Source organism: Eurosta solidaginis, chromosome 3 (assembly GCF_040869045.1).
Source record: "Eurosta solidaginis isolate ZX-2024a chromosome 3, ASM4086904v1, whole genome shotgun sequence".
Taxonomy (NCBI): domain Eukaryota; kingdom Metazoa; phylum Arthropoda; class Insecta; order Diptera; family Tephritidae; genus Eurosta; species Eurosta solidaginis.
The window spans coordinates 47,254,449-47,268,728 of NC_090321.1; the positions used below are offsets into that span (position 1 = coordinate 47,254,449).

General features: G+C 36.1%; 2 protein-coding genes across 3 annotated transcripts in view; one reads left to right on the plus strand and one right to left on the minus strand.

The window, feature by feature from the left end:
• The first annotated feature begins 374 nt into the window (after nt 1-374).
• Nucleotides 375-6,797, plus strand: NC2alpha (negative cofactor 2 alpha). 2 transcript variants are annotated; one of them, XM_067771539.1, is made up of 4 exons: nt 378-507; nt 579-904; nt 1,239-1,311; nt 5,284-6,797. In XM_067771539.1, exons 2-4 carry the CDS (start codon nt 863-865, stop codon nt 6,720-6,722), a joined length of 1,554 nt encoding a protein of 517 aa, XP_067627640.1. In that variant the 5' UTR covers nt 378-507; nt 579-862; the 3' UTR covers nt 6,723-6,797. The 2 variants fall into 2 exon arrangements, with proteins under 2 accessions (XP_067627639.1, XP_067627640.1); XM_067771538.1 differs by having other exon boundaries at nt 375-904.
• An 888-nt stretch (nt 6,798-7,685) lies between these two features.
• The window catches only part of PAN2 (PAN2-PAN3 deadenylation complex catalytic subunit PAN2), a 54,295-nt gene continuing 47,700 nt past the window's right edge, over nt 7,686-14,280 (minus strand). The window contains exons 18-19 of the mRNA XM_067771537.1: nt 8,877-8,986; nt 7,686-8,799 (exon numbers count right to left, since the gene is read on the minus strand). Of these exons, the coding sequence (XP_067627638.1) occupies nt 8,630-8,799; nt 8,877-8,986 (280 nt within the window). The 3' untranslated portion in view covers nt 7,686-8,629. The remainder of the gene's footprint in view (nt 8,800-8,876; nt 8,987-14,280) is intronic.

The following is a 14,280-nucleotide window of genomic DNA, read 5'->3' on the forward strand; positions in this document are numbered from 1 at the left end:
CGAACGTACGTACAAAAAACGTGTCAGCTGACACGACCTATCTTATGAGTGTGCAATATAAACGAAAACTCACCGACGTTTAAAGCTACAGACATTGGTGTTTTATCGGTAACCGTATCGGTAACCTTATAACAGCTGATTCGACCAACCTTATGAGAATCAATGCAAGCGATTATTGCTGCTGCTAAGGTCGTAACCGTATCGTAGCCAACCAAATGGTTTTGTTTGGTTAAGGATACAACTACAGCGATACGACAAACGGCACCAATGACTACAGCTTTAGAAATCTTGCCTTAACGTTTGCATTACGTTTGTACTAAGACGTTGGGAAATGCAACCGTGCAAGAGCAAAATTGACATCTGCCTGTCTTCGTATCAAATAGAAGAAAATCTAAACCGTGTCAATTTGGCATGTCTAGAATCTAAGATTCTGAGAAAAACAACATCTATATTGTCATCATTTATCACGAAACGTGGTTTTCAAATTGTTTTTCCTTAAAAGAAAATGTAAGCTTTAATATCCAAAACTGTGCGAGTTTTACAATAGCCTTGCTGGAAATAACGACCCTACCATCTAGAATTAGAACCACAACCAATAGAAAAAATACAAGCGCAGCTGTGCTTTCGACGCCAAAGTCAGCGTTGACGTTGTCATCTGTTACGACTGCATCGAGGAAGTAGTGAAATAGCAACGAAGAGTAATTTAATAAAAAAAGAGGCACTAGTGGTGGTTGGCGAGGATTGTAAAGATAAAGCGAAGAAAAAAACGAGCTCATCAAACCTCGTGAACTATTTGTCTAAAAGAAACTTAGTTTATAAAGGAAAAAATTGATAAGGATATTAAGTGCATTGCAGTAGCAGTATGCCTTCAAAAAAGAAAAAATACAATGCGCGTTTTCCGGCCGTAAGTATTATATATTTATGTACATTACGAAATGGTGAATGGGAGTGTGAATGTAAAGTAAAAACAACTTAAATAATGGGGTGGTAGCCATTGCAAATCATAGAAAAGTTAATGCAGCCGTGGTCCAATAGTGTTTGAGTTCAGCACCATCACACTGTCACTAAATTTTGATTTTTTTATTTCTCTTCATATTTACTTTTATTTATTAAGACCACTTAATAGTTGCGCGCACAAAATTCACACGCACGCAAATATGCTCCCCTTCATTTTTTCATTTTTAATAATATATCCGATTAGAATTGTGTTTATTGTTATTGCTTTTATTGTATTGCAGGGACGCATTAAGAAAATAATGCAGAGCGATGAAGAAATTGGAAAGGTCGCCCAAGCTGTACCAGTTATAATTTATATCCTTTTGAAAACAGTTTACAGGCGTTGATATACTAGTTATGAAAGATTATTTGATTATTTATGTGTATTACATATATTAATTTCCTTGTATGTTGCATGATACAAAAGATCGAAGAAGCCACACCCCGTCGTCCAAAGCGATACCGGACAGGCCCAAATTTATACCCATTTAATCTAGCGAAAAGGGAACTCGTCGCAGGTTTTGTTTTATTCTCTGTGCAAAGGTCCTCCGCCCGTATATTGATCCAGTTCGATCCGGAAAATAGCACTACTAAGGTAATAGCCTTTTATAGCGGCAATAATTTGATATGCCCACGTTGAACCCTCGTCGTCCAGCCTCCTCCTTGAGGAATTAGGGCTGCTGAATAAAAAAAAAAAAGATTCGCTGCGGATAAAAGAGCTTACTATAGGTGTGGTAAAGCTATACCTTGCCTACCTTGAAGCCAAAGTTTAGGAATTCCAAACCTTTGGTTTGTTAATAAAATATTTATCAGTAAATTCAGAGCGAATAGCAACAATCTGACAAATTTGGTTTTCGAATATTGATTGTATATTTATATAGTGGAGTTGGATAATTTTGGAAGTTTTTTTACCGTAAATGTGTGTCCTTTCCGTAATCCATGATAGAAATGACTGAATACACATATAAACCGAGATATCAAAAGTAGCAAATACGTAATTGTGGATAAAGAATAATTATCAGTCGATTAAACAAAACATTGTTGAGTTAGTTTATATATATATATGATATATATATATCAGGGGCATAGCCAGAAACTTGTCTTGGGGGTAAAAAAAAAAATTTTTTTTTCGTTAAATAAATAAAAAAATGTCTTTAGCTTTAGCATTAAAGTACGTGTATTTAGAATATGATATGTAAAAGGTTACATTAAAAACTCAAGCGCATGCGTCGGCTTTTCTTTGCCATTTCATCTAAAACTTCATCAACGGTAACAATTTGATCACGGTGGATGCTTAGTGATGCACATGCACAGCCATTCAATCGATTTTCACTCATCGGATTTCTCAAATAGTTTTTAATCAGCCTAAGAGTTGAAAAAGATCTCTCGTTCGTTGCCGTTGTTACTGGAAGCGTACACAAGATTTTCAACATGTGAACATTAGGGAAAGCCACAGAATCGCATTCCTGTAATATTAATCATAGATAAATTGTTAAAATTGTTAAAAAAAAACACCGAAGTACCTTCTTCAGGAATAAGTAGAATTCATGCCTTTTGAGCCTATGCATGAGGTCTTACGTATACGTATATAAAATTGAAAAGAAACTGTTCGAATAGAAAAAAATTTATTTAAAAAAGTCATATCTACACGAAAAAACACTAATGTGTTGTTTACATTTTAAAATGTGAAAAACACATTATTTTTTCATTTATCAAATAATTTGAATTTTAAAATTTTGAAATGTGTTTTTGACGTAAAAAAAATGTAGATATTACATTATAATAATATGTTTTCCTCATGGAAAATAATGTCAAATTTGCATTATATTTCAAAATGGAAATGGAAATAAGAATAGGAAATGTGTACTTCAAAAAAATGCTGTAAATTTAACATTATTTAAATTTAAAATTTGCATCAAAAAGATGCTAGATTTACAGGAGAAATAATGTAAATTTTGCATTTTTTTTTTCAATGTAAATTTCACATTCAAAATAATTTGAAGTTTACATGAAAAAATAACCGAATGTTACATTTTTTTAAATGTAAAAAACACATTAGTGTTTTTCCGTGTAACCCCGGACTGTGTTGTTAATGTACCAACTTACCTCCAACAAATCATGAGCATTCCAGCTTTTTTCTGATTTTTGGGCATAAAGAGATTTCAGATGGCGTTGCCAAAGTTTTATTTCAGACATGCCAATATTTTCATTACCACGACAATGCAAAACTTTTGCATATCGAGAAATTAAATTTTTTGCTTGAACGTCGTTGACATCATTTGAAAGCAATGCGTCAAAAGACATCAGAAGTTTTGTACAATTGAAGTTTGAAATTCTGCAGATTTTATAGCTTTCAACAACTGATATGCGCTATCTTTTCATTGCAGAGTTATTATGAAACAGAATATGATTAAAATATAAGTGTTCACTTCGTACATACATATGATTGTATATTAAAAATATAATATCACCAACAAAGTAAATACGTAGCAGAATTATAAAGAAATTTATTAACATAGACATAAAAACGTCAAATATTTGAATTGTAACGACCTAAAAAATCAAATTATCCTGGGGCAAAGGGGGGAGGGTGGGTTTAAACCCCCCGTGCTGCGCCCCTGATATATATATATATATATATATTAATATTATTTGTAGTATAATTTTAGCTTTTCCAATATGGCATGAATACATATTGGAATATACAATTCCAAACGCAAGAATATTTGAGTCCTGAAACCCTATTGAATTGAGATAGTATTGGAAGGATAAGTTCCAATCGTGCCTGAGACTGTGAAAAGTTTTTTGTCCAAAGTTATTTCACTTTCAAATTAAAAAAAAAAATCGACACGACCTTATGTACCGTGTGACCATTATGTGTTCATACATAGCTAAAGATTTGGAAAACGATGCTTCCCATTTAGCCCCATCTACCATTAATTGAGGCATACCCCGTTGGGTGGTACTGACGAAAGTAGTGATACACAATGTGATGACAAATGATGTTTGAACTAACATTATCATATATTTTTCGGTTAAAAAAAATTAGAGTGAATAGTGGGAACAAGGCAGGGGATTCAAGGCGTTGTGTATAGCAATATATAGCTTCTCCAACCCTAACAGACGAGGCTCTGGCGACCCCAAGCTCCTCATGGAACTTGTGGGTGGGGAGGGAGGGAGGCCTGAAGGTTTAATGTGGCCATCTTAATCGTTCCCGAGGTGGTCGGGCTAGTACCTTGTTGTTTTTGTTGTTGTTGTTGTTGTTGTTGTTGTTGTTGTTGTTGTTGTAGCGATAAGGTTGCTCCCCGAAGGCTTTGGGGAGTGTTATCGATGTGATGGTCCTTTGCCGGATACGAATCCGGTACGCTCCGGTACTATAGCACCATTAAAGTGCTAGCCCGACCATCTCGGGGACGATTTATGTGGCCACATTAAACCTTCAGACCATCCCCTCCCTGCCCACCCCCAAGTTCCATGAGGAGCTTGGAGTCGCCAGAGCCTCGTCTGTTAGTGAAACAGGATTCGCCGCGGATAGGTGAGGTTGACAATTGGGTTTGGAGAAGCTATATATTGCGCTGGCAACCTGAAAGGTTGCGCTACACAGCCCCTTGAATCTGGTATTTTAGTCGCCTCTTACGACAGGCATACCTACCGCGGGTATATTCTGATGATCCCCTAACCCACTGGGTGAGGGCTAGTACCTTAATGGTGCTGTGTTACCGGAGCGTACTGGATCTGTATCCAGCAAATGCCCATCATATCGATAACACTCCCCAAAGCCTTCCTGGTGTAACCATATCGCTACAACAACAACACCAAGGCAGAAAGTAAGTCAGCCACATAATACTTTAAAAACATGATTCCGCCTATCGAGTGATAGAAACTAAGCATTATGAACGGCATTTTGACTTACTTATTTATGTGATTGCGACGTCAGTCGCTTCTTCGTTGGGCTAACTGGAGCCAATTTGTTACTCCAAGGGAGTTCCTATAAAAATATTTTACTGGCTGGGGCATCATCTTTCCTTAGCATAACATGTGTTGACTGACAAAGGAAATGGCTTTTTAAATTTTACTGAAAAGGACTTTAAATTATTTTTCCCACTTCATTATAATTTAAAAAAGAAAATATTGTACAACAACGTAGGGCTTAATCACTTATATAAATTATTCTAAATAACTGGCTTTTTATACAAATTATTCTAAATATGGTCTTAGGATGATCCTTAACTGGCTTTTTATATGTCTTCGAATTTCTATGCTTTTCTTTTAATTTCTCGTATATACCTAGAACAGTAGAACTTTTTGTGGAGTCACTTCTAAAGAAAACGCTGCGTATCACCAATTCACGAAATGCAAAAACTCTCTCCACATCTCATTTGAAGCAATGTATTATGGCGGAACAGCGTTTCGATTTCTTACGCGAATTGGTAAAAAATGTGCCAGACATCAGCGTGGCAGAAGAAGCTGCCAATTATAATGAAGAAGATGGACAAAGTTCACCCGAAGATGCTTATCCCGATTCGGATACGCCTTATGATTTGAGTATGGCATCTACGTCAGGTGGCCGCATCAACATGCATCTTGTTTCGGCAACCAAAAACAATGGTGGCCAATTAAATTGTTATTACAACAAGCAACAAAATGGCACCAGTCATGATGCGACTGAAATCGATTTAAGGCAGCGTATACGTCAAAATGTTGGTCATAACACCCGAAGTGTCATAATGCATACTGCATCTGTTACACAATCATGCGTATCAGCATCGGCATCGACTGGAGCTGCCGACGATTTGGGAACGGTATCGTCAGCTCATAGAGGAACTGCAGGCAATTATATTCAACCCTTGAAATTAATGCGTTCTGAATCGTCGCCCGCCAATACAGCGCAGCACTTGTGGCATGTTGCTCCAAATGCTGTATTACAACAACAACAAGGGCATAAAAGAATACGCCATCAAGCGCAATCGGTGCCATGTAGCAGTAGCAAAAATAATGGCAATTGTCAGTCTTCATCACCGCCAAAGCGGCACAAGGCTGAGCATACAGCACAACAGCAATTACAGTCACAAACTGCCATACCCGCGCCTGTTTTCAGTTATGATCTGTGTAATAAGCCCATAGTTAAGATCGATTATAGCAATTTGCCGTTGACACCTGCTGTTACGGGTACCAGTGAACAACTTCAAACAACCACAGCAGCATCCTCGAGCATTTTGCCTTTGAGTGCACCTGTAACGAATGCGAGCTTCAATTTTGATCCTGCAACACCCATCATCAATATCGATCTATCGAATATTGTAACAAATAGTGTTGATATTAATATGTCAACGGGTAACAAAGTTTCAACACCCGCCATTGCAACAATAAGCATTGGTGCTTTGCCTGCAGATTTGATAAGTGCGGGTGCAACATCATTTAGCGCTTTGAAAGTGCCACCACACACATCCACAACTCCACCCTCAAATCAAAGTACTGATTCAAAATCAGACTCAAATGTCACAACAATGGAGAACACTTCGTCGTCAGTGGCCTCATCATCGAGTTGCTCATCATCATCATCATCATTGGCGTCAACATCAGCAAACAGTTATCAAGGTGGTAATAAAACCAATTTGAAAGCAACTACTGAATTGATTGCGTCAAAAACAAACACAACATTTTCAGCAACTTGCAAAAATTCGAATTCATTTCTCGAGCTAGATGAAGACTATGACAATATTTGAGCTTAATGTTTCCATTAAAAAAATTATTTTCGTTAAACATTTTTTGTTTTTTAATAAATTCAGACACCAAAATAATCGTGTTTCTACATAGAATATATTTATATTATGTGTAAAAACTGCACCAAAATCAGCAAGGCTTATACCAAAAAGTATTTTGCGAGTTAAGACAAATGAAAACGTAGTACCTCATATTTCTCCGATCTCCCCCTGGAATGTACATACATACATATGTATGTGAACCAAATTACCCAAAAACATAATGCGCGTAAATCAGGCCGTTAAAAACTGTTCCTTCGGGTGAGGTCAACTGATCTCACCCAACGAATTCTGTTCGTAAAAAAACGGATGCGCGAGGTAAATTTCTATGGTACTTTTTAAATCGCTTGCTTCAAAACGTGACATTACTTCTTAACACGATTGTAATAGCTAAAATAGCTCAATAACCTAGTATACAACTAATCTCATAGTTTTGCGTTATTTATTCATACTTAAACATGCAAAAACTTGATATGCCATAGTCAAATATAGATAAGTTAAAGTCAAGATTATAGACATTTTGTATCTTCTGTTTTATATACATATTAAGGTGGGTCAAATTTATTGTTGAAAAGGCATATCCAGTTTCTGAATCTATGGGTTATACTGAGTAATATTGTCCATGGGACCATAGGTCTGAAATGAATTTGGAGCCTCCCTAATTTTGTTAGAAAATTTTATATCCCAATCCCAAGTATGACCCATAGATTCAGAAAGTGGATGTGCATTTGAAGTTTTTTTCCCCAATATAATTTGACCCGCCCCAATATATATATTTTTTTGTTTATTTGGTAAAATATTGGAACTTTAAACACTGCGATTTCGTTGTTAATTTCATCACTTCGGATTTTTTTCCATATTCCACTTTTGAACTACACGACAACCAAATGATTTATACCCCTTACAGTGATAAATGAAAGTATAATATAAGTTTATAAAAAGATTTTATTTAACTTTTCAAAAATATAATTTGATTTCTTTCTTCCTCTATATCCCACGTTTTCTTCCTTTTATAATGAAAATAAATACTAATGAAAATTAAAAAAAAAAAAAAAAACAAATAATAAAATGAGAAAAGTCTTGTCTATGTAGATGTGTTGTCTTAATTGAATGATTGCTCTGGATGTTTTTTTGTTTTCATATTGAAGAATAATTGAGTTTGAAAATCAGTTAAGGACCGATTGCTATGGTTTGGAAATTTACTGTTTTGGAAAAAATTAGAAATAATATATGAAGTTACACCATCGAAAACAGTTTCACGATTTTTATTATTTTAGTTTCTTTAAAAGCTAACATATGATGTATGTATGTATGTATGTTGTGTTATTGTATGCAAGTATGACAATTTTTGCTGTATATTATTTAAAAATTTTTAATTTCTTATATAGTAGGCGTTTTCAAATCACTTTGTTACGTTTAAAAATGCAATAACAAAGTAAAAAAATGTTTATATTATTTTGCATTTTTTTGTGGTTCGGTGTCTTTTTTGTACTTTCTCCGTTGTTTTCCTAATTTGCATGTAAAATTGCTCTGATCATAAATATGTGTTTCCATTGTATGTGTGTGTATGTTTTCGTGTATGTGTATTTTCTGTTCGTTGTGCATTTTCTATTTTAGCAAACCAATGTTGCAGCTACGCTCTATCTCTTTACCTCTTTCTCGTTTGTTTCATAATACCATAATCAATGCCACACATTACAATCACCATCGTTTCCAACATTTGCATAAAACAGTTTCATTCATTTTGAACATCACAATCTTCATTTTATCCAAACATTCTTCCTTCCAATTGGCCTCAGTCATGTCGCTTGTATGCAATAATTTCTCATACATATATGTATGTAAGACTGTTTCTATTTACGTAGCTGAATTCAATCTTTGTCAGGCACTTTCCATTGCAATAGCTTGCCACGTTCGTACAAATGCTTTAGAGCGCTAGTAAATCTCTTTTCTGCCATCAACTTCAGATAATGTTTATACAGCTGCAATGTCGTGCGGGCATCTTCGACAGAGTCGTGAGTTACAGATTGAATTCTTGTGCCTAAGCATAGATCAAAATATTATAAATTATATTTACAATAAGCACTTCAAAAAAAAAAAAAAAAGCAGTAGATTTACCCAAGAAATGCCAAGCGAGAAATCTTAGCGATACCATGCGATGGTGTGGTAAATGGAATAAATGTACAGTGTCGATGATTTGTTCTGTTGGCACATATATATTTATAACTCTGAAAAAAAAAGTACAATTTTTCTATTAAAGCGATTTATTTATACGAAAATTAAAGCAAGCATCGAGCTACCAATTAAGAATTTCTAATTTGAGCTACACCATGGTGTGACGGTAGCGTGCTCCACCTACCACACCGTATGCCCTGGGTTCACACCCCGTGCAAAGCAACATCAAAATTTTAGAAATAAGGTTTTTAAATTAGAAGAAAATTTTCTAAGCGGGGTCGCCCCTCGGCAGTGTTCGGCAAGCACTCCGAGTGTATTTCTGCCATGAACTGATTTCAGTGAAAACTTATATGTCTTGCAGATGTCGTTCGGAGTCGGCATAAAAGAAGTAGGTCCCGTCCCGCCAATTTGTAAGAAAAATTAAAAAGGAGCACGACGCAAATTGGAAGAGAAGTTCGGCCTAAAATCTCTTCGGAGGTTATAGCGCCTTACATTTATTTTTTTTTAAATTTAATTTGAGCTACAAATAAAATAATTAAAAAAAAATTTTTAGTTAAACTGTTTTATTGAAAACAATACTTATATGAAGTAATAATAATACTAAAAGCTAGAAAATACGTAGGTAGGTCCTAGGTACTAGTCATCACACTCCTCATCAATCTAAGGCGTTGATCAGACAATTAAATAAAAGCGTTGGGCGAGTGAAATTTCTAAAAATGTGAGGTGTAGCATAACCTTATTAAGGTTCAGTTGGTCTTATATATGACTATCAATAGAAGTTTGACGCGTCCAACGCTTTTATTTAATTGTCTGATCAACGCCCTATATTGATGAGGAGTGTGATGACTAGTACCAAGGACCTACCTAATTATTTTCTAGCTTTTAGTATTATTATTGCATCATGTAAGTATTGTTTTCAATAAAACCGTTTAACTTAAATTTTTTTTATTTATTTTTTTTTCAAGTTTTTAGTCTTTATTTAATTGCCTATTATTTCGCATTCTATTTAGTTCATTTCGGGATTCATTATTACAAGGACTCTTTCCTGAAAATTTGTTACAATCTAAGTCCTGAATACATAATCCTTCCAAAGACTTTACTCGACTCTGCGCCACGTATGCTTGTCCCTCCTCCAACTCCAAAATATTTTGATGTCTCTTCTACCGGACTGTATGTAATATAATAATATGATGAGCCAAATCGGGCATCATAGGTCGGTTTCTATTCTTGTATTATGTGTTCCAAATATGAGCCAAATCGGACCACAAATACGATCTTTGTGAATATCTCGATCCTTACGCCACATAGCGTCGATTTTTTTTCATAGGCCGCTTTCTATTGTATGAATTATGTGTTCCAAATATGAGCCAAATCGGACCACAAATACGTTTTTTGTGAATATCTCGATCCTTGCGCCACCTAGCGGCGAATTTTTGTCATAGGTCGCTTTCTATTCTTTTATGTATTATGTGTTCCATATATGAGCCAAATCGGACCACAAATACGATTTTTGTGAATATCTCGATCCTTGCGCCACATAACGGCGATTTTTTTCTTATTATTGTATTGTCATCTCCAAGTTTCAAGCCTGTGGCTTATCGGGAAGTTACTTAAATTTCAATTACAAAATTCGACCCAGTCAACTCAACCTAAATAAGGCGCTAAACCAAATTTTAAAATTTTTAATTTTATGTTACAACATTAGTAACATTGGTAATCCCTTCGATTGTGTTTTTGTCATGTAATGTTTCTCAGCAAAAAATTTATCTGCATAACCAGATGCACAACGTGCAACGTGTAGGATGACCAATTAATGCTCCCATTAGCATACCACATTCTGGAAGAAAAGTTTTACCGTACATATTTCATGCTCTTTTAATGACAGAAGGTTCTAGACCGGGGCAGATTCCTGTAGGAACGATAATGGTGACGTGGTAACTGACGTACAGAGTGTGGGAGAAGACGAACCCGATACCCCGATTGCCGATGATGAAAAACACGCTCCGGCATCCAACTATGGTGAAGTGAGAATGGGAATATCACGGCTAAAATATGACAAGGTGCCAAGTAATGACGGGATACCCGCCGGGCTGTTGAAACATGGAGGCGAAGAGTTGGTATAAGATAAAGAAGCAAAAAGAGTGGGTCTTGCAGTAAATGTGGACAAGACGAAGTACTTGCTGTCATCGTGGCCTTTGTAGCCATGTCACTGTTGACGGATATAAATTCGAGACTGTGACGTATTTCGTCTATTTGGGAAGCAGCATTAAAAGCAAAAATAATGCCGGCCTAGAAATCAAACGGAGAATAACTTTTGCCAACAAGTACTTGTTTAAGCAATTGAAAACTAAAGTCCTCTCTCGACGAACAAAATTATCGCTCTACAAGTCACTTATCTTAACTGTCCTGATGTATGGCTCGGAATCATGGAAGGTGTCGAGAGGAGATAGATAGATGGCTCTTGGAGTATTCGAGAGAAAAGTTCTCCGAAAGATTTATAGTGCTATCCGTGATGTCGCCGGCGAGTATCTAAGGAGATATAATGATATAGCTCATCATGAGCTTTTCGCAGATATGATGATAGTGTAGCCAATAAAATTAGAAAGCTTCGCTAGCTAGGTCATATTATGAGGATTAACGAATACGCTCCGGCAGTTTCTAAACAAACTTCAACAAAAAGATATTAGGTAGTAATACTATTTAGTTTTCAACTCGACCCAAATAAACTTTTGAGATAAAAAATGTAGTAAGAGATAAAAGCGAAGCAAAATACTCCGATTGGAATAAAGTCTGAATACTGCGTCAGCAATGAAACATGTTGTCAAAAGCGTGACGTCACGCCGAGAAAAGTTATTTCCCAGCCAACTATGATTTTTTGCTCTCTCATTTTTTAATGCGGGATCTGTTTATTGGTTCATGGTAAAATGGGAAGTGGGTACACAAATGAAACAGCACCTAAATTGCACCGTATCTCTTGAAGCAAGCAGGATATTCTAAACTTTTTTTTCATTATATTGCAAACTTCTTGTAGATTAATCCACAGTTTGCCCAAGGTTATATTATTTGCGGTTCAAGCGCTACGTGAGATATCCTGCTAATCGACAACTACAGACGGCTAAACCAATTATTGTGTATATTCTCGATAAACCGATTAACCCATTTAGCGCCTAACCGTTAATTATATGTATGTAGGTACCTACGCCACGCTATCTACGCGGGCTATGCAACATTACCATGTTTTCCACTAAAAATTAGTTAACGTTCCGAAAAATATTGTAGTAAAGATTGACAAAATCCATGATGAAATGAATATTCAGGTGTTCTCATCCCGTTGACGCTTTCCCTTATTCTGATAAGTTCGGTATGCATATTTTAGAGGGTGTCTATCATACAGAACTGCCTTTGAGTTTTACTACGATCGGAGTAGATTTTACTATACATTTAGAAATATTATAACTATATAAGCCGCTAATAGAATTGTTTACCGAAAAAGTTTAACGTGGCTATGTGTTCCCCAAAAGAATATCGAACAAATTTTGAAGAAAAACAAGAAATGAAGGCGTTAAAAATGAAGAAACCAGAAAGCATCACAAGCTGTGAAAAAAAACCGTCTGAATAGCTCAGGGATCGAGAATTTTTAAAATTGTATGTTTTCTGCTTTTTTATAGGTTGCTACACTGAGATAAAAACACTGGTAAAACCAACTGAACCGCGGGTCAATTCAAACGATATTTCTGTAAATTTTATCCATCGCAAATAGCTGTTGATTCAACTTTGCACAAATTGTTGATTCTCATTCCTGTAGCTCGTTTTTCCTTCACCTGCTGTTACTGACGAAGGCCTAAGCTTATAAGCAGGTGACATCAGAAAGCAGTGCCCAGTTAGTATGCCCATCGTGAGTCTTTTCTCTTGAGAGATATCAGTCGCTTTGTGAGTCTAATATTGGCTTTGCACATTATCTTTGCAGCGCCGCGCTTTTGCTGCTTGATGATTCATATGCAACTCCTCTCTCCTTTAGATTTCTGCCAAACATATTAGAACGTCTATCGTCAATTCAGCGAGTGTTACCTCCGCCAACTCATCGGCTTTCTCATTACTTTCTAATCCTTAATCACGGGGAACTCAGTATAGATGCATGGTCCGGCCTGAGCGAAGTTTTTTCAATGCTTATTTGCATTCCAGAACACTTCGTGATGAAGTAATTTGTGAGATTATTGCCTTAATCGCCACCTGACTATCGATATATATTGTGACGAATATTAGCAACGCTAAGGGATACTATCATCTCTAAGCTAGTATTAAGCAGTGACTTGTATGCCCATCAACAAGTCAATCATTATGTCTATACATATGTCCATACAAGCAGCGGAGAGCAACGCACAAACACATGCATATATCTGAGATACTCCCAAAAGTAGGCAATTTGTGCAAGTATCACTCACATATACACGCGCATATGAGAAGCTATGAACGTAGTTATAGCTGTTAATTTTATAGCTGGTAACTAACTAGTAAATTCTAGAAATAGAAACGCCTAGAAATGTCAACGAAACCAAACAGTATAAAAGCAGCAACAGCTGAGGCACGACCAATCAGTTTCATTTAAGCAAGCTATCAGTTGCGAAGTATAAGTGTTATTATGAAGTACTTTAATAAAGGCCATTTTGCATTATTGAATAGTGAAGTTATTTATTCAACAGTTTAGTGATTCGAACGTTAGTAGAAGGGTGCAAATAAGCGGAATTGCTCTAAATTCGTTACAATTGGTGTCAGAAAAGGAATTGTTGAATAAATTCCGAAGACTTCGAATACAACTTGGACATGGCAAAGTGGAATGAATTGAAGATCCAGCAACTGAAGGAGTTGGAGAGCCGTAGATTGAATACAACCGGCAATAAACTCGAACTTCAGGCACGACTACGAGAGGCAATGGAGTTGGAAGGAATTAATGTGGACGAGTATGTCTTTTATCCTGATGTGGAAGAATCAACAACAAAAATTGAAGAGAAAAACGAAACATCACAGACAGTTACCAGCACAGACTTGAGCATGATATTGGCTGCAATATCTGCACAAACATCGACAGTAACATGAATGTCGTCGCAAATGTCATCTCAACTGGAAGAACAGAAGACATATATAGCATCCCAACTGGAATCACAGGAGGCACGTATTTCAGAAATGACGTCGCAAGTGTCATCTCAACTGGAAGACCAAAAGACATATGTATATGGTATCTCAATTGGAAGCGCAAGAGGCACGTATATCTGAAATGTCGGCAGAAATTTTGGAATAGGTATCATCAAAACTGGAAGCGCAGGATGAAAAAATTGCTCAATTTCAGGCA